This window comes from Emys orbicularis, chromosome 4 (assembly GCF_028017835.1).
Source record: "Emys orbicularis isolate rEmyOrb1 chromosome 4, rEmyOrb1.hap1, whole genome shotgun sequence".
Taxonomy (NCBI): domain Eukaryota; kingdom Metazoa; phylum Chordata; order Testudines; family Emydidae; genus Emys; species Emys orbicularis.
This window is the reverse complement of record NC_088686.1, coordinates 144,902,905-144,927,708: the sequence shown is the minus strand read 5'-3', so window position 1 is coordinate 144,927,708 and position 24,804 is coordinate 144,902,905. Positions and strand designations below refer to the sequence as shown.

Sequence of the window (24,804 nt, the reverse complement as noted above, 5' to 3'; positions counted from 1 at the left end):
ATTTTCCCTAACTAGAAATAATAAGAGATTGTTTTCACAGTTTCAACATTCTTAACCTTTCTTTTTGCTACTTCATTACCAAAAAAATCAGCAGGACTCGTAGCTGAGTTCTAGTGACTGGATCAGGACAGAAGGCTAGATTTCAACATCACCTGTAAATAATCAGTTTATAGTAATAAGTATGGGAAAAGACAGGATATTAGAGTCTTCATTCAGTATTCCTTTTATTTTAAAAAAACACATTAAAAAGATTACATAAATCCCACAAATTCCTTCAGTTACAGTTTCAAAGATTTATGCATATTGCTAAACAAAACTCAACATAGTTGTGATTATAAAAAAGAATATAAACAACATGTTTTAAATTATAAAATAAATTTATAATAATGTATTGGATTACAATCACCTCCATTTTACCAGCAGAGAGTGCCATTTCCTGAATTTAAAAAGCTTGTTTTCAGACCTCCAAAGACGTTTTTTGATGACTAAAACATAAAATTAATTTAGTCACTAAGCCACTGGAGAACTTGCTATGGAGGACACTTTTGATCTTATTGCTTACTTCTTATAAAGTGCTAGCTGATTGTAGGGAAAGAAACAGGATGCCTTATTTTCAGTAAATTTTATTAAAAACTCAGTGATGAGTATTCTGAACATCTCTGGAACCCCATGTAAATTCACACACTTCACTCTGATATATAGTGTCTCCCCTAAGAGAAAATTTGTAAAAAGAAACCGAAGATATAGAGCTGTTGAAGTGATATTCTCACTTCAACAAAAATCTGTAGATGAAGACTAAATCTGAAGAAAGGTCACAACATTCCTTTTAGAGTCTTGCATCTTTAGACTTGGGTTTGAAGACTAACATTATGCACTTCATGATGGAAGCCTGTAAGTAGGCATCTAAACAGGCTCTCTTGCCACCTGCAGCTAAAACCCACAATCCAAACTATGCCACTCTCAGATGGCCAACATGTTCTTTAACAGGTGAAACATTTAGCACTATGGAGAGGCAGAATAAGGAGTCAGCCACGTGTACAGAACAGCAAGTAATTTTGATGCTTTTGCTTGCTTCAGAAACCAGTTTTTAAAGACAAAAGGGATGATCCACTTCCCTTTTTCTTTTTGCTTTTTTCAAATGTAGTGGATTCTGATTACAATTCCAGTTCAAAGGAGAAAAGTTGTAGTGAAAGGAACTCTGGTTGCCTGAGAGGGGTCTATTTTCACTACAGAAATTCAGTGCAAATGCATGAAGCTTATTGCCTAACTTTTCCATTCTTTTCTTCCAATATTATGTCTGTTAATTTGTAAGCCATTAGCTAACATCGACCTTCATCCTGGGAAAAAAAAAAAGATAACGGTTAAAATCAAAATAGTTATATATTTTAGTTTTCTACAGCTTTAGACTTCAGTCTATAGGATTCTTTAAGCTTTTCATATATTGTACTTTCCAGTACGTTCAGGAACAAACATTAGTTTTTGTATTAAAAAGTCGGTAGATGTTAACTTTTTAAATGAAAAAAAAAATTACCTGATATGTAACAATAGCATACAATAGAAATATATTTTCAAGTGATTTCATGTTAAAGCAAAGTTTGTAATATTTCCCCAACGATAGAAAAAGTAGGAGAAAACATGTATTATGGATATGACAGGGGCTAGGCCTAATTAGTAAGCAGAGTTAGTAACTGCAAGGACAAACAATGAAAAAAGTTATTTACATAAAAGAGCCAAACTATTCCTGGGTCCCCCATGCCCCCCTCCTCACTATAAAATAAAGCTGAGCTGAGGAATTCCTTTGGACGTTCCCCACTGTATCAGGAGTGGACATCTACATAGATTTATGTAAACTACATTTTTAAAGAGGGATATTAGTTTCAGTGACTAGTCATATTGAATATCAATCTTATTTAACAATGGCTAGTGCAAATACCGTGTAAAGTACTAAAGTCCTTATGAAATCAACTTCTGAACCTCTTTGTGATATATACTAAAGAGAGCAAAGCTCTTCAGGGGATGAATTTGACTAGTTTACCTATCTGTATAATCCATTTGATGAACTGCTAGTACATGTCCCCATACGGGATAAAATCTTATATTTGCTTATAATCTTTATGGTTTTAGGAATTTATTTTTCACCCAAAGAACAAAATTTGATTTGCTCCTTCAATCTTAAAATGGACATATGGAAGTAATGAAATAGAGATGAGATTTACATGTTAGACAGATACCGGTTTTCAATCAACTTCATTTAGAAAGAACACACAATGTTCAAGTCTGTTGTGTTTGCAGAAAAACATTATATAGAAGAAATCTAGTATATTAGTGGTTAACCCAACAATGATGTCACATGCAATATTTCAGTTCACGTCAAGAAAGAAAAGGTTAGAAAAAATAAGAACCTATAGATTATATTCTCAATTTGAATGTATTGTATAATTCTACTCTGTTCTAACAAACAACATTGAATCAGAAGACACCATCTACATATTTTTAGGTGGAGGAAGATATTTTTCTATTACAAAATATGCCTTTCAAGACCCAGTTTAGATTTTGTTTCACCCCCTGGTAGTTCATATTTTCTTGGAAATTGGCGCTTCAGGGAGAGAACGCTAATTGAATAAAATATGTTTGCAGAAATAAAAGACAGAAAATAAAATAAAATAAAAGACAGAAAAAATTAATAGTTTCTAAAAGGAGAGCTTTTATAAAACTAGAATTTTTAAAGGAATTAAGATTAAATTTAGGCTATTAGGAAGATATTTTGATGGCAACATGCATTAAGCTGTAGTATTCTCTACCGGGGAAGTGGTGGAAATTTTAACAGTAGCAAGAGCAAGATATTATAAACATTGTTTTTCTTTGTAAAACTTCCTCCAAAATACACCAAAAACATATTTGAAAAAAAAAACGTATGTCCCACACTTCCAAGAAATTAAAATATTCACTGGGATTGTGTGGTGTGTGGGGGAAACCTGCTAACGCTGAGGGGGAGAGCTTTGGACTTCACCTTGTTTGGGATCAAATCAAGTATTGCTGTTTTATTGATACTCAGAGGAAGCAACCAACAATGACACATTTTGGGGGACATCATATAATATGAAAACAATTTATCCTGTGTACATTTTTCTCTTTAGACCAGAGGGATAAGGTGTTCCTGAGGGGGAAGGAGTTGTACAACTCCACAACCATGTTTTTGTAATGTGTTTGTGGGCTGATTTTCCAGAATTTTGTGTCGCTGTTTTAAAAATAAGGATTTTTTTTTAAAGGTTTCTGTTTTCAGGAATTTTTTTATATTCAGTTGCTGAATATACCAAGTAGTAAGAAACATGCATAACGTGTGAGGAACTTGTGAATTCACCGGTGCAGAAGGTTACTGAAGTAATAGTACAGATACATTTCAAGAAAAAGACAATTATAAGCTACACCATTTGTTACTTAGGAATTCTAAGAGAAGGGACAATGAGCTATCATATATCAGCTGTAATATGACAACCTCAGGAGTCAAATTTTGCACAACTCAAGAGTGGTATTATAGTACGTGTTTTTTGCATGCTTTGGAACCATCAAGTATGGGAAACCATCAAGTATGGGTAGCTGGTTGCAGGAGAAGCTAGATAATAGTTTGGTGCCCTGAAGCAGATCCTGCATTTCCGACGCAATGCAAAACAAATCTTCGTGGTAACTAGTCCGTTCCCCCACAAGTCAATTGGAAGCATGAGTTAAACTTCCCTATTATATTGCAAAGTAGTGTTGTTATTTTGTTTAGCAAATGAAATTAAGCTGTAAGTGTATAAAGCAATTGACATAGTTCTATTCTAAACACTTACTATTCAATAGACTGATTTTCTCACAATACATTACTGATTTCTGTATAAACACAAAATGCTTATTTTCCAGCAAATGCAATAGACAAACATAGTTATCTATTAACAAACATTTAGGACAAAGGCAAGCAACTCTCTTAATACTAGTGTTCTTTAATACAGAATAGATTTTCCTGGGAGTATCCAACAAGCATTTGTTGAAATAACAGGGTCAGTGGAGAAAGCAGTCCATTTAAGTTGCTTTATGACTTCTCTATTTTTGCTCGTGATAAATTTTAGAGAAGTAATTCTAGACACCATCTTCATTTAACGACTAAATGCCATCCCTTCAGTGCCGCATGTTATTGCAATTTTCAGAGTACCATACACGTTATTTTTTCTGACATTAGCTACATGCAAGAAAAGTCTTAGTCATCTAAACAGGCAGAGTAAATCTCAAAAAGGAAATACTTGTATCTTGGGCTGTCTTACCTATTTTTCTTCAAAATTGCCGATGCTATAATTGCAGGAATTGCACCAAGAACTACTTTAAACAAAACAAAAACAAAAAGAGGAGCAATTTAGTAACAAAGTTAAATAAAACATAACATTTTGCGAAAAGACAAGTCTGAATCTCCACAGTTCTGGAACTTGCTCTCATCATCACTGACAGATTATCTGCATCATAGGACACAATTTTTTCCCCCTTAGGATGATAAAAAAGCCCCTCTCATATACCAGATCAAACATCACAAGAACTCTCTACCCTAATCCAGAAAGAGGTTCTGATGTTGGATCTCCTAATTTATCAAGTCTTTAATGCTTCTGTGTACAGCTTAAGGTTTGTCTAGATTCCTAGCTCATCCAGAGTAATGCTCGGTATTCAATTTACTTCATATTCAAGATGTTCAAGATTAAATTCAACTTCTTCCCTTCAGTCCCCTGCAAGGTGTTGAAGTTCTCCACCAAAGCGTCATAGAATGTATTATGTTCAATCTCTAGTATGGCTTGCTTGATTTCTTCCCCAATTGATCTAATATTTTAAACTGATCAATAAAAATTAGAAAAAGAAGCGACCAAATTCATCAGATTCTCTCTCAGTCTTGAACTTTAAAATGAAAACTTCTACCAATCTGTCTACTTTGGGGTCATACTGAGCCAACTAAAACCATGTTTCAATTCTGCTATTGAGATTTGAGCACAGTTTCCCCGATCGGCACACACCAGGTCAGCTGCATCTTAGAGCCATGTGACGCGGATGTAGGTTACAGAATGGTTTGGGTTGGCATATTCTCAGAAGCCTGATCAATGGAGACAGTGGTCAGGCAAGTGCTAGAACCCTGCTTGTAACAGCTCCAAATGCACAGAGGTCTTATGATCTGCTCCTTGACAATGCTACTCTATGACCGAACGCCTATTGACTTCTGTGGGACTTAGGCATGTGCTGAAGTGCTTTGATGAACAGGTGCGTACATAGGGAACAGTCTACTCCCTAAAGTTAAGCTACATCATCTGTGGGAATTCTGGGAGGCAAGGGGGAAATGTGTTTTCAATAGCCGAGCATGGTGACTGAACACTCAAGATCTGTTTTGTGGAGACCACTGCAGGCTGACTAACTCTGGATGCCGAGAACTTCAGTAACAGCCTTCTAATTTCCTGTATAATATGAGACTATCAAATCTAACCTACAGAGCGATTTCTTGGCTCTTTTTATAACTTCCCTTCCTAGCTTTTGCCCTTTCCATTTTTGGTAGGCACCAGACATACATATGCAGTCTTAAGTGGTGATGAAATATTCTCACCCAAAACAGAGCTACACAATTGAACCTTTTCTTGATATCCCTGGGGATAAAGAGGAAAATGAGATTCTTCCCTCCCCTTTTGTTTCCCAATATTGTGCAGACACATTTCAGATAGAATCACAGCAGACTGCCTAGCTGAGGCAAGTATTGTGAATATGCAGACAGAGAAAACAGCTAAGAGTAGGAATACAAGCTTCTCTCCAGAGAATGGCAGTGCTTTTACATGGCACCACAGCACGTTAGAAATGGCAGACAAGTTCAAGAACCCTAAATCCCAGGGTCTTTAGTAATTAAGTAGGGGGAAAACATTATGAGATGGAGAAAGGGCAATATTAAAATAGCCTCGACTCCAGATCTTAAAACCATCATAGTGCACTGAATGATTTTTTCAGTTTTAAGTTACTTACCGATACCAATACCAGTGCCAATGCCTATTGCAATGACTATGACAAGCCCTAAAGAGAAAAACAAAAAATGTGAGCTAAAATATGAAACCAAGTTCATGTCAATAACCTACAGGAACTCATCCACAATCCATGCATATGAAGCTACACTTAGAATATACCAGATATTAATGAACAATTAAGGTAGTCACGTAAACACCACATTCTAAAATGGATAATCATTAGCTGTTGGAAACCATGATCTCACCCCTAGAGAACCTCGTAATGAAGCAAAGCAGCTTTTCAAAGGATTGTACACATTTGTACCTTGTAATACCAACAGGAAAACCATTGTGTAAATGGAGGACACAGTCTGGGTTTAAAGGTTTTCTAGATGTTAAGGGTTCTCTTGCACATGCTTCTAGGCTCTCATTTACCAAGCCTGTACTGGCCAGTCGTACTTTTGCCAAAATGCTAAGCAAGGCCAGAATCATTATACTCAGCTAGTCTAGACCACGTACCACAATTTTTGCCCTAGCATATCATCATAGGTTAGTGTTATGTTATCTGGTATCACAGATATAAAGAGTGCTGTAATCTGTATTTCTAATTACCCAAATAGATTGTTTCAAGGGACAGACTTTTGCTGTTCTTACTAGAATAAGATAATTTATTGCCTAACCACTGGCTGTGGAAGATACTGAATAGATAATTAATTCCTTGTCACAGACTGCATAGAACTACAATCACTGATGTCAATGAGTTTTGCATTTAGAAATCAGACTCATGTTAAAGGAATGCTCAGACTAACATTTTAAGGGAAACACATGAAAGATTAAAATAGCACTCCTCACCTTCATTGTTACTCTGAAGTGGCTTTTCAATGGCTCCTGGAAATTTTGAACCCTATTTACTCTCAAAAAATACATCACTGACAAATGTATAGCCTTTAATGTTAATATGAAAAATGGAGTGTACATATTCATTTATGCCCCTATTGCTCATCATTACTGTAGGTTTCATAGTGTTGGTAGAAATACGTAGTTTGGTCATTAAAGTTTTGTTGTTTTTTTGTGTGGTTTAAATAAAGCCCAATGAAAAACATTTTAAAAACCAGGCAGGAAACTGGTTGTTGGGGAAAAAGGAGGTAGAAAAACACCATTACCACATAAAAAAATCCAGTTGAGTTAGAAACAAATTTGTAGTTGTTGTGGTCCCCCTAAATTACTGACTAGAAACGAGGGCTTTTTAGTTCGCTTTTGGCAGAAATTCAATGCGATTCCAATCTCATGCACATAATTCAGCCACATGGATCAGCTACATTCAGGGGTTCCTTAGGCTAGGTCTACACTACAGCGGGGGTCCGACCTAAGATACGCAACTTCAGCTACGTGAATACCGTAGCTGAAGTTGCGTATTTTAGGTCGGCTTACCTAGCGGTGAGGACGCGGGAAAGTCGACCGCTGCCGCGCTGCCGCCGACTCCGCTGCCGCCTCCTGCCGAGGTGGATTTCCGGAGTCGACGGCAGAGCGATCAGGGATCGATTTTACCGCGTCTTCACTAGACGCGGTAAGCCGATCCCCGATAAACCGATTGCTACCCGCCGGATCGGCGGGTAGTGAAGACAAAGCCTTAGTGTGATAGATTTGAAAAACAATTGAAAGCATGTGGCCAGCTCCAGTTCTGAAGCTCCCTACAGCCAGGCTTCCCTGCTCACCACACGCATGGCGCTACCCAGTCTAACAGCTCAAGTGTTTTCTCTTTCCCCTCAGTAGCTCACCTTCATCTTCAGGTTCAGCAGAGTTGCCAGCTGGGTTCAGCACAGAACCTGTACAGAAAAGAAAGTTTTATAAAATACTTGAGGTGCTCTCCACACAACTGACTATTTTAAATAACAAAAAGCTGGCAGAGATTCCAGTCATGTAAAGACATCAACACCCACAAACAAACCGGAGTGAAATTTATCTTGCCAAGCGCAGGACAAAATATATTGAATTTTAAAGACTCAGATCCACAGCTGCTCATATTCTCTCCCCAAGACATTTGAAGAAAAGCCCCCAAGCATGCCAGTGAAAGCACTGTCAGGTTGAATAACTGCTAGAGACAACCCCCCTCCAGGTGTTTTATCCACTTGATTTTCGCTAATATTTCGCTCTGTTGGGTATACCGTCAAGTCTGCACAAAGCAGAAGATCCACATGCATTAGGTGCATTACCCCTACCGTCATTCCAAGAGCTAATTCTCTCAGCTGTAAATTATCTACTCCTGAATTCTCATCCTTGGGATAACCGTATGGATTTGGAGACTAACTGTCTTTGGCCCAGGAAAATCTACACCTAAGAAAGAGAGTTTGTGCCACTGAAATGACCAGTGCTTGGATGCCATAGAGCGATAGAAGATTTTCACACGCCGCCGTCTACTGCAGCCAATAGTGTTGTTAGTTGTGTCGCAAGAGCCCTCACGCGCTGAAGTCATGACTCATGGCCCCACTGTGCTAAGCGATATAGAACCACACAACAAAAAGGAGGTCCCTGCCCCCATCCCTCTCATTAGAGCTGCTATCAATCAGCCCATACAATAATATTTCTTACCCACGGCATTGGCCATGTCACTCTCCTATTGAGAGGAATCAGAGGAATGGGCCAAGGTCAGAGCGCTGTGGGAATCCTTTGGAAAGTGGAAGCGGGAGAAGGACCCACCAAAAGAAATGGTGCAGAAACAATGAGAGAGGCAGGAAAACCAGGAGAGCATGGAGTGTGCAAATGAACAACAAGCTCTCTATCAAGTTTTTAGGCAAGCGCTAAGTGAGCATCATATTTGCAACTCTGAATAGCAGAATTATAGAAATTAAAATGATTTTCACACTGTACATTTCATTTTTATTCAAGTGGAAATTTGAGCCCCAAATTCTAGACTTTTAGCAACTCAAAGTTCTTCCAATTTACCTGAGGAAGTACCAGTTACTTCTGCTCCTTCGAGAGGGACAGTTGTGGGTTTGTCCTGGGTAATTATGTCTAAGGCAAAAAGAAGAGGAAAAAGCAGTTATGAACATTACATCAGTCTCCCAACACCAGCTGGCCACTCAGAGTCAGGAGCTTGCCAAACTATTGTTTAGAAATCTGCATCTTTAGAGACAAGACAGACTTATCCCACTTACATATAGTACATGGGCTCTCGCTGTGACAATCAGTTGGGCTCCCCTGCAGCAGGGATGTGAAAGCTCAATGTGGTGCCTCTTGCCGCCACCATGAGTTACAAACTGCCCAAATCTGTCATTTCCCTTCAGTTTTACTCATCAGAACTTCCTAGAGGGACTTATAAAACTCCTGAACATGCTGTTCTCATTGAACATTCTCTGCAAGGTGTTGCCATGTGCAACTCCGAATTATGCATCTCCATCCCTCACATCAATGTATCCTTTGGCCTAGGAGAAAGTGCCTCATGTTGGGAACCAGGAGATGAGGAGTTCAACTGTGATTATTTCTACTGGCTGGTGTTAACAATCCTGTGCCCTTCAAAACCCAAGTTATCACTGAGCAACCCATCCTCCCTGAATGAAAGTTACACTATCTAGGAAGAGAACCCAGATCTCTAATATGCCAGACCCAAGTCTCATCCACTTAGCCTAACCGAAAGAATTTGCCAAATCTAAATACGTGGTTACGTGGTGTGTACAATGAGGCTATTCGTGCATATATAATCGATTGTCTTAGTGTGTTGTGTATCCTCCTCTAGTGGTTGGTCCACATAACAATTTACTCCTGCTGCTACCTATTATAATTAGTTCTTCGACTTGATAGAGCTCTATGCTGCAGTACCTTAGTTTAAAGAATCCCTTAGCCCGAGCCCCGGGATCCCGAGTTAGCTGGCATGGGCCAGCCATGAATTTTGAATTGCACTGTAGACATATTCTTAGATGTAAAAAGCATTGTAATCAGTATTTCAAATTATCCAAATAGACAGTTTCAAGAGACAGACTTTAGCTGTCCTTACTAGAGTAAGGCCATTTAGTAGCTTCCATAGCTGCTTATTAAACATTAAATGAGAGTCCAGCGGAGGGCAACAAAAATGATTAGGGGGCTGGGGCACATGACTTACGAGGAGAGGCTGAGGGAACTGGGGTTATTTAGTCTGCAGAAGAGAAGAGTGAGGGGGAATTTGATAGCAGCCTTCAACTACCTGAAGGGGTGGGGGGTTCCAAAGAGGATGGAGCTCGGCTGTTCTCAGTGGTGGCAGATGACAGAACAAACAGCAATGGTCTCAAGTTGCAATGGGGGAGGTCTTGGATATTAGGAAACACTATTTCACTAGGAGGGTGATGAAGCACTGGAATGGGTTCGGTGGTGGAATCTCCATCCTTAGAGGTTTTTAAGGCCCGGGTTGACAAACCCTTGGCTGGGATGATTTAGTTGGGGTTGGTCCTGCTTTGAGTACAGGAATGACTAGATGACCTCCTGAGGTCTCTTCCAACCCTAATATTCTATGATTCTATGAAAAGGGTAATTCCTTGCCACAGATTGAACAGAACTGCAATCACTGATATCAATGAGTTTTGCATTTAGAAATCAGACTCCTGTAAAAGCAATGCTCAGACTAAAATTTTTAGGGAAATTGTATGAAAGATTACAATAGTAGCAAAGAGTGCTCTGAAGTAGCCTTTCAATGGCTCCTGGAATTACTGAACCTATTTGCCCTTAGGAAATACATCATTGACAGATTTATAGTCTTTAATGTGAATGTACCCATATTGTTCATCAAAACTGTAGGTGTAGGTCTCAGGTTTACTGATGGCTTCACTGTTGGCAGAAACACACAGTTTGGGTTGTTTTTTGTTGTTGTAGTATAAATAAAGCTCAATGAAAAACACTGAGCTTTATTTATACAACAACAATAAAAAACCAGGCAGGAAACAGGGTAATGGAGAAAACACACACACACACACACACACAGAAAGACATCTAACTGATTTAGAAACAAATGCATAGTTGCGGTCTCTCTAAGTTTCTGACTAGAAGGGAATTTTTATTTAATGTATTTATTTTTGGCAGAAATTCAATGTGATTCCAAACTCATGCACATAATTCAGCCACATGGATCAGCAACATTCAGTGGTTCCTTAGTGTGATAGACTTGAAAAACAATTGAAAGGATGTGGCCAGCTCCAGTTCTGAAGCTCCCTACAGCCAGGCTTCCCTTCTCACCACACGCATTGCACTACCCAGTCTAACAGCTCAAGTGTTTTCTCTCCCCTCAGTACCTCACCTTCAACTTCAGACTCAGTAGAGTTGCCAGCTGTGTTCAGCACAGAACCTGTACAGAAAACGTTTTATTATATACTTGAGGTGCTCTCCACACAACTGACTATTTTAAATACCCAAAAGCCATAGGCATGTCAAAAGGACAAGTGCAGAGTCCTGCACTTAGGAAGGAAGAATCACATGCACTGCTACAGGCTGGGGACCGACTGGCTAAGTGGCAGTTCTGCAGAAAAGGACCTGGGGATTACAGTGGACAAGAAGCTGGATATGGGTCAGCACTGTGCCCTTGTTGCCAAGAAGGCCAATGGCATATTGGGCTGTATTAGTAGGAGCATTGCCAGCAGATCGAGGGAAGTGATTATTCCCCTCTATTCGGCACTGGTGAGGCCACACCTGGCGTACTGCATCCAGTTTTGGTCCCCCCACTACAGAAAGGATGTGGACAAATTGCAGAGAGTCCAGCGGAGGGCAACTAAAATGATCAGGAGGCTGGGGTTCATGACTTACGAGGAGAGGCTGAGGGAACTGGGGTTATTTAGTCTGCAGAAGAGAAGAGTGAGGGGGAATTTGATATCAGCCTTCAACTACCTGAAGGGGAGTTCCAAAGAGGATGGAGCTAGACTGTTCTCAGTGGTGGCAGATGACAGAACAAGGAGCAATGGTCTCAAGTTGCTGTGTGGGAGGTCTAGGTTGGATATTAGGAAACACTGTTTCACTAGGAGGGTGGTGAATCACTGGAATGGGTTCCCTAGGGAGGTGGTGGAGTCTCCATCCTTAGAGGTTTTTAAGGTCAGGGTTTACAAAGGCCTGGCAGAGATTATTTAGTTGGGGATTGGTCCTGCTTTGAGAAGGGGGTTGGACTAGATGACCTCCTGAGGTCTCTTCCAACCCTAATATTCTATGACTCTATGATCCCACTCACAAGCTGATACAGGAAAATTTCATCTACTGTCACCTATGCATTGGCTTTCTTTGCTGCCGTTGACTAGGTAGCTTTTTGTTTGAAGAAAACTCGAGAGTGACACTATATGTAAATACAAATTTTTTGGAGTCATCCTTCCATTTTCAACCACTGAGGGAAAACAGCAAAGATGTTGGGGCTCAGTCTAAGACAGGGAACAATGAAACCCAAGACACAGAGGACTGTTGGATCTGTCTTCCAAGCAATCTGAACATTGTGAAAACGCATGGTCACAAAAGAACATCACATTTTCTGAATCTTGCTGTTGACCTTTGTTTTTTAAGGAAAGTTCTTATTTCCCCAGGCAGTCGCAACAGATCATTTCTTATTGCACTGGATTTGTGATGAAATTTGACTATTGACAGGTCTCCTGGGGGGATTATGGGAATACTGGAGATGGGACAATGCAGCTTTCAATACATGAACACCTTCCATGCTGCCCAATATTTTCGTGCTAAGTCTAAGACAATGAACAATGAAAGCCAAGACACTTAGAGGACTGCTGTCCTCTTCTATACTGTCACAGGGATACCTCAAGTGGCATGTGTAGCTTTTGTAAAATGAAAGTCAGGGCGCTTTCTTGCTCTCTTGCATGAAAGGTGTTTTCTTTATCCTCCCCTGAGCTGGGAAAAGGACAGGCACCAAAACATTCCATGAACAAAATCCCAAAGGCAAAATCCAGCTTTTCCACTCTGCAGTCCTCCCAGTTTCGTGCCTGCAGATGAAGATTAACTGCCCCAGCATTTGAATTACCTCCCAAACCCAGAACTGTTTTTATCTGGTGTTGACTTGCCTCAGACTCCGCTCTCCGCAGCAAGCCTCACCTGGTCTTTCAGTATTAAATCTGGGCAATTAGCTCCTGTCTTTTTTCACCAATTGCTTTCCCCAGGGGTCTGAACTCTCTCTTTTGGGAATCAAATGAGCACCAAAGTGAGAAAGGAACTTCAACAGAAAAAGGCTGCAGCCTAGACATAAAATGGAAGAAAGGAAGCCGGGGGCGGGGGGGGAAAGACAGACAATCTATTACACACCATTCATATCACATTCATTCAATCATACCACATGCAACATAATGAGTTTTATAGACTATAGAAAGTTGCCTCAATATAGACACCCCACAAAGCATCACCCTACTCTGTCCCACACTTACCTAGGTCACAAACGGGTAGCTGCGGATACCACTTGCCATCAGCTTGGCATTGAATCCTATCATGGCCCCTGAGGATGTAACCAGGATCACACTGAAAGGTTACACTGGTTCTGTGTGTATAGTTATGTGGAAGTGGAGATTTCAGGCTTCCATGTTGAATATGTGGGACTGGACACCGAGTCTCTGCAAAACACCAAACACAGCTTTCCAGATCCTTTTATTACTTAGTGCATGTCTTCTTAAAGTACCGATTAATCCTCCCCACACCTCTTCAAGGCAATAAGGAAAAACTATTTTACAAACAGAGAAACTGAGGCAGAGCAGCAAAGAGACTTGCCCAAAGCCTGAGAGGAAGACAATGGCAGAACCAGGATTAGAACTCGGAGGTCTCCATTGCCCAGCCACGTGCTGGCACCGCACCACCTCTCCATACATTGTAGTTATTCAGAATCTGAGCGTGCGTGTCAGAGAAGTGGTCAGAGCATAGCCCATCATTATATACACCCCACTCACAAGCTGATACAGGAAAATTTCATCTACTGTCACCTATGCACTGGCTTTCTTTGCTGCTGTTGACTAGGTAGCTTTTGTTACAAGAAAACTCAAGAGTGACACTATATGTAAATACAAATATTTTTGGAGTCATCCTTCCATTTTCAACCACTGAGGGAAAACAGCAAAGATGTTGGTGCTCAGTCTAAGACAGGGAACAATGAAAGCCAAGACACGTAGAGGACTGCTGGATCTATCTTCCAAGCAATCTGAACATTGTAACAACACATGGCCACAAAAGAACATCACATTTTCTGAATTTTGCTGTTGACCTTTGTGTTTAAGGAAAGTTCTTAATTCCCCAGGTAGTCCCAACAGATCATTTCTTATTGCACTGGATTTGTGATGAAATTTGACTATTGGCAGGTCTCTGGGGGGGGGGGGGGGGGGAAATTATGGGAATACTGGAGATGGGACAATGCAGCATTCAATACATGAACAGCTTCCATGCTGCCCGCTTCTCCCTGCAGCTTCCTGCTGCTAAGTCAAGGCATTGGGGTATTTCAACTTTTTGGATTCAGCCTGTTCCTGCAAACGTACTGGTATTGCAGACAGGGAGGATTATAGGCTTAAGGGGATGCTGTCAGGACAGCTGTACTGGGAACCAGTAGCCAGAATAGGGGTTAGGCACAGGTGGTGGAGAAACCAGTGTGAAAGGAGGACAAGCATTAGCTTGGATGTGGGTCAAACAGCAGATCACATATATGGGTGCTGGGGGAGAGAGGAAACTGGCAGCGTGCGTCTCAGGGAGTAGGTTGCTGGGAACATTTAAGGCACTGCAAAGGAGTGGTCAGCAATGGGATGGCAGAGGATGGATGGGTTATGGGGACACATTGCGCAAACTCATTCAAAAAAATCTTTTCTACCCTTTCCCAACACGAGTCCTTTTAGTGTAATGCAGAATGAGTTACCTTCGCACTGAGGGGTAGGCTCGCTCCAGGTTGGAGTGACCTCATCACCAGCAATACACTGAATGGAGGCTTTTCCAACAAGTGAGAAGCCTCTGTCACATTTGTAAGTTACCGATGAGCCAAGAAAAAAAACTCTCTTGCCCCAGTCACTGTGCTGGCCGTGGGAGATGTTCGGGGGTTGGGCACAAACTGGAACTGAAGAGAGAAAAATACATGTATACAGTAGATAAAAAGGAGGTGACAGATTCCCAGCATTTCCTGATGCAATTACAGCAAAAAACAGTGTTTCCATAATACCTGAAAGAACACCCCAGGTATGTCCAACAACCTGCTATCTCGGTGTTCATCTCTTGCTGTGCATGGCATCAGGATAGCATGCACAAAAATGATGAAAAGATGGTTAAGTGTTTATGTGGCCATTCGGCTGCTGTGACAGTCATTCACATGCTCCGTGAACAGCACTGAAACATGGATGAGGATGATCCAGAGAGATGCTGAACGCCCACAGCTTCCATTGACTAGAAGGTCAGGCCTTGACTCAGTAAATTGGCTGTTACACTTCCACTCCTCCAAATCCAGATCTGAACCTCTTCCAGCTGCTCAAAACGCTCCCAGCTTCCCAATCTTCCTCCAAGCTACCAAACCCTCCAAGTCCCCCAACAAATACCTCAGCCGCACCCCCACAACTGAACCTTCTCTGTAGATACACAGAGCCACCCTTATCCCCAGCTGCCCATCTCTTCCAAACTAGCGAAGGGGGAGGTTAGTTAGCGTGACACAAGGGGGTAGCACTAGGTCTGAGGGTTAATATAGTTTTTCTTAGTGGTTGGTTTTAGTCGTTGGAGGTCACCCATGGAATTAATACACATTTTATAGCATGATGGTAAACTAGTCCCAGGGCTGCTCATGTATTTACACCCACAGTTCGGAAAATGCCTTTGAGTGACTAAAATCCTCACAAGGCTTTTGGAAAAATAATTGGATGCCTAAAACTCTTTTCAGGTGCTGAGCATTTTGAGACCTAATCCCCTCCACCCCTCAGACACAGAGCCGCAGTTTGCACTTGCACCACTATCCTCCCTGTAGGGGACTGGGGCATACTCAGGCTGGCCTAGCAGTCACAGCTGGGCTGAGGATTGCCCACCAGGGACAGGAGACACCAGGCCTTTTCTACCCTTTCCCAACACGAGTCCTTTTAGTGTAATGCAGAATGAGTTACCTTCGCACTGAGGGGTAGGCTCGCTCCAGGTTGGAGTGACCTCATCACCAGCGATACACTGAATGGAGGCTTTTCCAACAAGTGAGAAGCCTCTGTCACATTTGTAAGTTACCGATGAGCCAAGAAAAAAAACTCTCTTGCCCCAGTCACTGTGCTGGCCGTGGGAGATGTTCGGGGGTTGGGCACAAACTGGAACTGAAGAGAGAAAAATACATGTATACAGTAGATAAAAAGGAGGTGACAGATTCCCAGCATTTCCTGATGCAATTACAGCAAAAAACAGTGTTTCCATAATACCTGAAAGAACACCCCAGGTATGTCCAACAACCTGCTATCTCGGTGTTCATCTCTTGCTGTGCATGGCATCAGGATAGCATGCACAAAAATGATGAAAAGATGGTTAAGTGTTTATGTGGCCATTCGGCTGCTGTGACAGTCATTCACATGCTCCGTGAACAGCACTGAAACATGGATGAGGATGATCCAGAGAGATGCTGAACACCCACAGCTTCCATTGACTAGAAGGTCAGGCCTTGACTCAGTAAATTGGCTGTTACACTTCCACTCCTCCAAATCCAGATCTGAACCTCTTCCAGCTGCTCAAAACTCTCCCAGCTTCCCAATCTTCCTCCAAGCTACCAAACCCTCCAAGTCCCCCAACAAATACCTCAGCCGCACCCCCACAACTGAACCTTCTCTGTAGATACACAGGGCCATCCTTATCCCCAGCTGCCCATCTCTTCCAAACTAGCGAAGGGGGAGGTTAGTTAGGGTGACACAAGGGGGTAGCACTAGGTCTGAGGGTTAATATAGTTTTTCTTAGTGGTTGGTTTTAGTCGTTGGAGGTCACCCATGGAATTAATACACATTTTATAGCATGATGGTAAACTAGTCCCAGGGCTGCTCATGTATTTACACCCACAGTTCGGAAAATGCCTTTGAGTGACTAAAATCCTCACAAGGCTTTTGGAAAAATAATTGGATGCCTAAAACTCTTTTCAGGTGCTGAGCATTTTGAGACCTAATCCCCTCCACCCCTCAGACACAGAGCCGCAGTTTGCACTTGCACCACTATCGTCCCTGTAGAGGACTGGGGCATACTCAGGCTGGCCTAGCAGTCACAGCTGGGCTGAGGATTGCCCACCAGGGACAGGAGCCACCAGGCCAGAGCTGGAAGAATGACAGTTCTCCACCATTTATACTGACCTGGTTCACAAACTGGTACAGCAGGATCCCATGTGCCATCATGTTTGCAGCTAATCTGAGCATTTCCGTTGATACTGCCTTTGAGATCATACCCAAAATCACATTCAATTGTAACTCTGTCCCCAAACGCATAGGTCTCCTCTCCAGGTCTAGGCATCGGTGTCTGTGTTCCGTTGTTAACATCTGGAGCTGGACAACGAAATTCTGAGAAACACCAACAACAGCAACAGCGTTAAATCACAGCAAAGACAATTGTGTGGCTGCAGATTCATTTTACCAGGTGTAGCTGAAAGCTTTGCAAGCTATAGAAAATTGGCATTTCCTTGACATTGCTGAAGAGGTTTGGTTTTAGAGAAAGTTTTATCTCCTGGGCAGAAACAGCATGTGGGTCAAGGGCCTTCATTTTCACTGTTCTTATGGGCAGCTGTTCTGATTGCAGCTGGCAGGGTATTTTTGGCCATCATCACAGATAGACTCAGTGAGTAGCAGCTGCTGTGTTATGACCATACTATGTATAAGAAGGCAGGTGATATGCTGTGATCTATCTTGATCGCTATCTACTTTAGGTGCAGATGGAGATGGTGGATGGGGGCAACAGATCTGTCCATAAGCATAGGAATGTAAAGGTGGCAGATTTTAAGAGGCACAACAGGGAATTCATAGCCCTGGGGTGTATGCAAACTTTAAGCTACCTTTGTACCTTCCAGTACTGGACTGCTCCACACAGACAGCCCTGGGGACCTGTGCCCAGCTGCCTATGGGTTTGGCTTCAGCTTTACCCGGAATCTCTGCAGGGCTCTGTGCTGTGAAACGCCCCAACACATCCCTCCCACTGGCACACCACTGACTTCAAGCCTTGCAAGAGGATCCTGGGAAGACAGCCCTATTGTTGTCTTCGGGTGGAGTCCTCTTCTGGACGGATCCGGGGCATTTAAAGACCTGTTTTGTCACTCTGGACCTTTTACTTGGGAGTGAGGATCGCACCTCAAATTGCTAACCATAATCCCCAGTGTTAGCAGGGAGAGAAGACCCAGACTATCCCTCCTTCTCTCTCACCCCATCTCTACACTTTGAACCATGCACAAACTGACTAGAAGCACAATCTTCCTATTGGTGTTAAATTTGCTCAATTAAAACAAAGATAATTTAGCCAAATACTTACTCTGACAAAAGTTCGGAGCTGAAGACCATGTCGAATTTTGAAGACAAGTAACACGCCCTTGTCTTAGTCCAGCGATCAGTTTATAACCTGGGCGGCAGCCATATTTAATCACCATCCCGGCTGGAATCAATGTGCCAATATTAGTCTTCCGAACAGCATTGGGAATGTCAGGTGGATCAACACAATAACCTAAGGGTAAAACATGAAGAATATAAGGACATACTTAGCCAGGAAAACCTATTGAGGTGAAATCTCCTCGACGAGAATGTGATGTGAGAGCCATAGCTGGGGAAAATCAGAGGTCCATATTCTACCCTCTCTTGCTCAGATCCATGCAATCCCATTGCTCAGAATTTAGCTCAAGTCATTGGAAGGAAACCGCATAGAAAATGCAAGAAAAACAAATGGGAATATGGGTGGCAGTCACTATATGATTCTAGCCTGCGTTTCGAATTAGAAAGGGAAATACAAGGCCCTACACTAAACCAGACGGTGTTTCTGTTTGTCTGTAACATGCAGTGTTGTTGTAGTCATCATGGTCCCAGGATATAAGAAAGAGACAAGGTGGGTGAGGGAATGTCTTTGATTGGTGAGAGACACAAGCTTAGAGCTTGCACAGTGCTCTTCTTCATGTTGGTAACATGATAACTTCTGAACACCACATCCAATCAATTCCAAACTTTCCGGGAGTGTTCTAGGCATCAGTAGGCAGAAGCCTATTGGTTTTGGTGGAATGTGGACAATCGGAAAAGGGATGGGGAACAAACAGAGCTTCTTGCATCTGGTAATTGTCAATAGATCAAAGAACTGGTTGATCTCATCCATTAACACCTTCTAGCATAATACCTGCCATGTCAACACTGCCTGTTCTCCCAGTACCATTTAAAACAGGGGAGGGCAAACTATGGCCCGTCAGGGCTTTCAATCCAGCCCGTGGGAAACAGAGCGGGGTGGGAGGGTGGCTCACAGGGATCTCGTAGTGGAGAATGGAGGAACGAAAGAAGCCCAGCGGTGTGTGCAATGAGCTCAGCCTACAGACGTAACCAAGTGTCCAAACCTCTAGCTAATTTCAAACTATAGAATGGTTTAAACCGGAATCCCTGTTTTCAACGGTGAAGTAATTTAACGGAAGCATCATGGGGCTGTCTCAGCTCAGTGAGATTCAGGCTTATACTGCCGTGACAATTTCCTCTTTTTTTTAAGAAACAAAACATGAAACTGGTTGCACCACTGCAATGGGTGTCAGTTCAGTGCACATCCCCACAGGCAAGCCAGAAGCACTCCTGTTCCTCTGCCAGCTCGTATACCTAGCCTCAGTCAGGCTGGGCAGACTGCGCACTGCAGATCCCGCATGGAGATTCTCTCACCAAGTCAGTTATGCTCAGTAGCAATTACATTAGCAGTGGTCCTATTCCGGTCACAATCACACTGATCAGGCACCAGGGAAATGCTGGTCACTGTTAGAAGTTAGAACCCCCTATTCAAACAACACCTGGCACTGACCTGTCATCCACATCGTTCAAATTTGTGAGTGGCTGGCCTGTTAATCCTGGTAACGATCCTTCATTTCAATAACACTATTATGAAGGAGGTTGGGTGACCCTCAGTGAAGCTAGTGGGCATGACCACAGCTGCCCTCCATCCAGGATAAATATCAGACACAGTTAAGCTCCTTTATAGAGTAAGATGGATGAAACTATACATAAGAACATAAGAATGGCCATACTGGGTCGGACCAAAGGTCCATCCAGCCCAGTATCCTGTCTTCCGACAGTGACCAATGCCACATGCCCCAGATAGAGTGAACCTAACAGGTAATGATCAAGTGATCTCTCTCCTGCCATCCATCTCCACCCTCTGACAAACAGAGGCCAGGGACACCATTCCTTACCCATCCTGGCTAATAGACTTAACCACTATGAATTTATCTAGTTCTCTTTTAAACCCTGTAATAGTCCTAGCCTTCACAGCCTCCTCAGGCAAGGAATTCCACAGGTTGACTATGCGCTGTGTGAAGAACTTCTTTTTATTTGTTTTAAACCTGCTGCCCCTTAATTTCATTTGGTGGCCCCTAGTTCTTATGCTATGGGAACAAATAAATAACTTTTCCTTATTCACTTTCTCCACACCATTCCTGATTTTATGTACCTCTATCACATCCCCCCATAGCCTCCTCTTTTCCAAGCTGAAAAGTCCTAGCCTCTTTAATCTCTCCTTATATGGGACCCATTCCAAACCCCTAATCATTTTAGTTGCCCTTCTCTGAACCTTTTCTAATGCCAGTATATCTTTTTTGAAATGAGACCACATCTGTACGCAGTATTCAAGATGTGGGCATACCATGGATTTATATAAGGGCAATAAGATATTCTCCGCCTTATTTTCTATCCCTTTTTGAATGATTCCTAACATCCTGTTTGCTTTTTTGACTGCCGCTGCACACTGCGTGGATGTCTTCAGAGAACTATCCACGATGACTCCAAGATCTCTTTCCTGATTAGTTGTAGCTAAATTAGCCCCCATTGTGTTGTATATATAGTTGGGGTTATTTTTTTCAATGTGCATTATTGTACATTTATCCACATTAAATTTCATTTGCCATTTTGTTGCCTGATCACTTAGTTTTGTGAGATCTTTTTGAAGTTCTTCACAGTCTTCTTTTGTCTTAACTATCTTGAGCAGTTTAATATCATCTGCAAATTTTGCCACCTCACTGTTTACCCCTTTCTCCAGATCATTTATGAATAAGTTGAATAGGATTGGTCCTAGGACTGACCCTTGGGGAACACCACTAGTTACCCCTCTCCATTCTGAAAATTTACCATTAATTCCTACCCTTTGTTCCCTGTCTTTTAATCAGTTCTCAATCCATGAAAGGATCTTCCCTCTTATCCCATGACAACTTAATTTACATAAGAGCTTTTGGTGAGGGACCTTGTCAAAGGCTTTCTGGAAATCTAAGTACACTATGTCCACTGGATCCCCCTTGTCCACATGTTTGTTGACCCCTTCAAAGAACTCTAATAGATCAGAAAGATATGATTTCCCTTTACAGAAATCATGTTGACTTTTGCCCAACAATTTATGTTCTTCTATGTGTCTGACAATTTTATTCTTTACTATTGTTTCAACTAATTTGCCCGGTACTGACGTTAGACTTATCCGTCTGTAATTGCCGGGATCACCTCTAGAGCCCTTTTTAAATATTGGCGTTACATTAGCTATCTTCCAGTCTTTGGGTACAGAAGCTGATTTAAAGGACAGGTTACAAACCATAGTTAATAGTTCCACCATTTCACATTTGAGTTCTTTCAGAACTCCTGGATGAATGCCATCTGGTCCCGGTGACTTGTTACTGTAAAGTTTAATTCCAAAACCTCCTCTAGTGACACTTCAATCTGTGACAATTCCTCAGATTTGTCACCTACAAAGGATGGCTCCAGTTTGGGAATCTCCCTAACATCCTGAGCCATGAAGACTGAAGCAAAGAATTAATTTAGTTTCTCCGCAATGACTTTATCATCTTTAAATACTCCTTTTGTATCTCGATCGTCCAGGGGCCGTACTGGTTGTTTAGCAGGCTTCCTGCTTCTGATGTACTTAAAAAACATTTTGTTATTACCTTTTGAGTTTTTGGCTAGCTGTTCCTCAAACTCCTTTTTCGCTTTTCTTATTACATTTTTACACTAAATTTGGCAGTGTTTATGCTCCTTTTTATTTACCTCACTAGGATTTGACTTCCACTTTTTAAAAGATGCCTTTTTATCTCTCACTGCTTCTTTTACATGGTTGTTAAGCCACGGTGGCTCTTTTTTAGTTCTTTTACTGAGTTTTTTAATTTGGGGTATACATTTAAGTTGGGCCTCTATTATGGTGTCTTTGAAAAGTGTCTATGCAGCTTGCCACTGCCCAAACACAGGCTGCACGCAAGGCGGGTCTGTTTCGTTTGAAGGCTCTGTGCACATATGTCCGTGAACAGAAGCACCCAGGGACAGGGCCACCCAGAGGATTCAGGGGGCCTGGGGCAATGCAGGGGAACGGATATAAAAAAAGCCAACATGGTGCTTGTACTCACCGGGCAGCGCGCTGAGTCATTTGCGGTGACAGGTCCTTCACTCGCTCCGCGTCTTTGGCAGCACTGAAGGACCCACCGCTGAAGTGCCGCTGAAGACCCGGAGCGAATGAAGGGCCCCCTGCCGCCGAAGTGCCGCGAAAGACCTGGACCGCCACCAGGTGAGTAAAAATTAAAAAGGTGCCTCTAGCCAGGGAAGGGATTCTCGGCCAGGGCTCGTGGGGCCCTTGCAGGGCCCTGGGCCTGGGGCAAATTGCCCCACTTGCCCCCCCTCTGGGTGGCCCTGCCCAGGGAACAGGCAGAGAGAAGCTGCCCAGGCAGCCAGAAGCAGATAAAGAAGGAGCAGGAAAGCCAAGGAGATGGCAAGAAATGCACTGGCAATGTGGTCTGAGAGAAAACGGAGAGCGCGAGCTTTTCAGTAGTGTGCTGGCAGGAACGAGGCTTCGAACGGTGAGCAAAAAACCTGTCTCCGGTGTGATTCCTGCTGTTTCGGGGAATCAGGACTTTTGTGTCCTTTCTCTGTGAATAAACAGGATTGCATCAGAGAAACACCGAGCTCGATCATCAATTTATCCTCCTAACAGAAACAGCCTGCAAGACCCTGTGCACTGGCTAACCGCTCAGGCCAAACAGTACTTTTCAACCTGTCGCGTCCAAGCATTTACAGTGTGAGCTCAACTTGAAACATGGGAGTCGCCCCATGGAAGTCAACACAACCTGTGTGCTTAAAGTTAAGCACGTGCTCAAGAGCTGTGTGGAACGGGGCCTTAAGGAAAGAAAAGCACCACCTCCATTTGGAACTGCAGGAGAAACGTAGCAAGGCAGAGCTGGAATTTGGCCAGGAAACCAGGATCAGAGCGGTAAGGATGGTATGGGATCTTCGGCGACCACAAGCGCCCAGGAGCTTGCCAGGGGGAAGCAAAGGGAGAGTCAAGGGGTGCGGGCGAAGGGGAAAGCCAGGAGAGGGGAGAAGGTGGGGATGGGATTGAAGGGAGAGGCTCATCCTCCTACTCACTGAGAGCTCCCCCGGGCAGCAGCATGAGTACCAGGGTCCCCAGGAGCCGCAGGGTCCAGCCAGAGGGAAGTGATGTCATGGTGCCAGGTGAGTTCCCAGAGAATGGTGGTGACAGCGCCGTCCAGGCAGGGCTGCAGCCGCTCCTCAGTCCGCGCACTGTGCAACACGGACCCCAGGCACGGCCACCCGTAGGCACATGAGGCAAGGGGAAGTGGGAGTCCGTGCGCTGCACCTGCAGGGGCCCAGGAAGGGGGTGGGCAGAGGGCGCACATGCTGCCCAGCCCCCTCTGTAGCGTTGTGCTCACGGCACACAGGGCAAGGGGTAGAGCCGGATACAGCTGCAGTTCGTACCGTCACACTGAGCACCGTACAACTCAGGGTTCTCAGGGGAAGGGAAACGCAGCATTGTTATTTTTTTACTCCGGGGACAATCACAAAGTTATTCTGATACAGCAGCACGACGCCCCCCTGTGCTGATCAGCACCCCCAAACAGTGATGATTTCTGAAACACAAGAGGCAGTCCAGTTACCAAAGGATCCTTTCTACTCATCCGTGCTGTTACTGCATCCACCTCCGCTAATGTCATTACACCGGGGATGGATCTGACTCAAAGCTCCCCCTGCCTAACAAACGCAAACCGAACCACGCTGGATATGGACCTTCCCCTCTAATTCCACAGAACAGGTACCACTGGCAGCAGTACAAGTTGACCCCTAAGCTACCTGGCTAAATACGTTTCAACTCTAACCATCTCTAGGTGTGAGAGGAGGGGCTGTCCCATGCCCCTTCGAGTCCCTGATGTGTCGGCTCACTGGCCTGTGGGAGATATTGGTGCTTCATTCATCAGGAAAAGGAGCCTTTAAACATGCTGGGCATCTTTCTGTCTTACAGCCAAAGGGAGAAAATTATAAAGACAATTGGCAGTTTTTGCAGTTGCACTTTATTGTAGCCTGGCAGGGCAGAAATAATTGCTTGATCACAAAGGTGTAGGTTAGAGGACACCCCTATCATTCATTGGGCAATGGGGGAAATGGTTAGCGCGTTGCTGTCTACAGTTACATTTTCACCATCGATTCGTGGGAGTGTGAGAGAGGATATAGAAATGCTACAGCTGAGATCAGCACGGATGTCAACCAAAAATAGATTTGTTCAGTTTGGGAAGGAAAAAACTGCCCACTTTTTAAATAAGAGGTTAGGGCAGAAATTGGCTTTTTTAACCTTTACATTTTCAGTGGGGCAGAGGGATTTGTGAACAGAGTTACCCTTAAGGTTCATGGAAATCAGGCAGTTAAATAGCCATTCACTA

The 24,804-nt window shown here is 43.0% G+C and overlaps 1 protein-coding gene across 1 annotated transcript in view; it reads right to left on the bottom strand.

The window, feature by feature from the left end:
• Window positions 1–1,264: 1,264 nt before the first annotated feature.
• Window positions 1,265–24,804, bottom strand: part of LOC135877071 (complement decay-accelerating factor-like) — a 102,666-nt gene continuing 79,126 nt past the window's right edge. The window contains exons 9-13 of the mRNA XM_065402425.1: window positions 8,937–9,005; window positions 7,772–7,819; window positions 6,016–6,063; window positions 4,299–4,353; window positions 1,265–1,337 (exon numbers count right to left, since the gene is read on the bottom strand). Coding sequence (XP_065258497.1) covers window positions 1,316–1,337; window positions 4,299–4,353; window positions 6,016–6,063; window positions 7,772–7,819; window positions 8,937–9,005 — 242 coding nt within the window. The 3' untranslated portion in view covers window positions 1,265–1,315. The remainder of the gene's footprint in view (window positions 1,338–4,298; window positions 4,354–6,015; window positions 6,064–7,771; window positions 7,820–8,936; window positions 9,006–24,804) is intronic.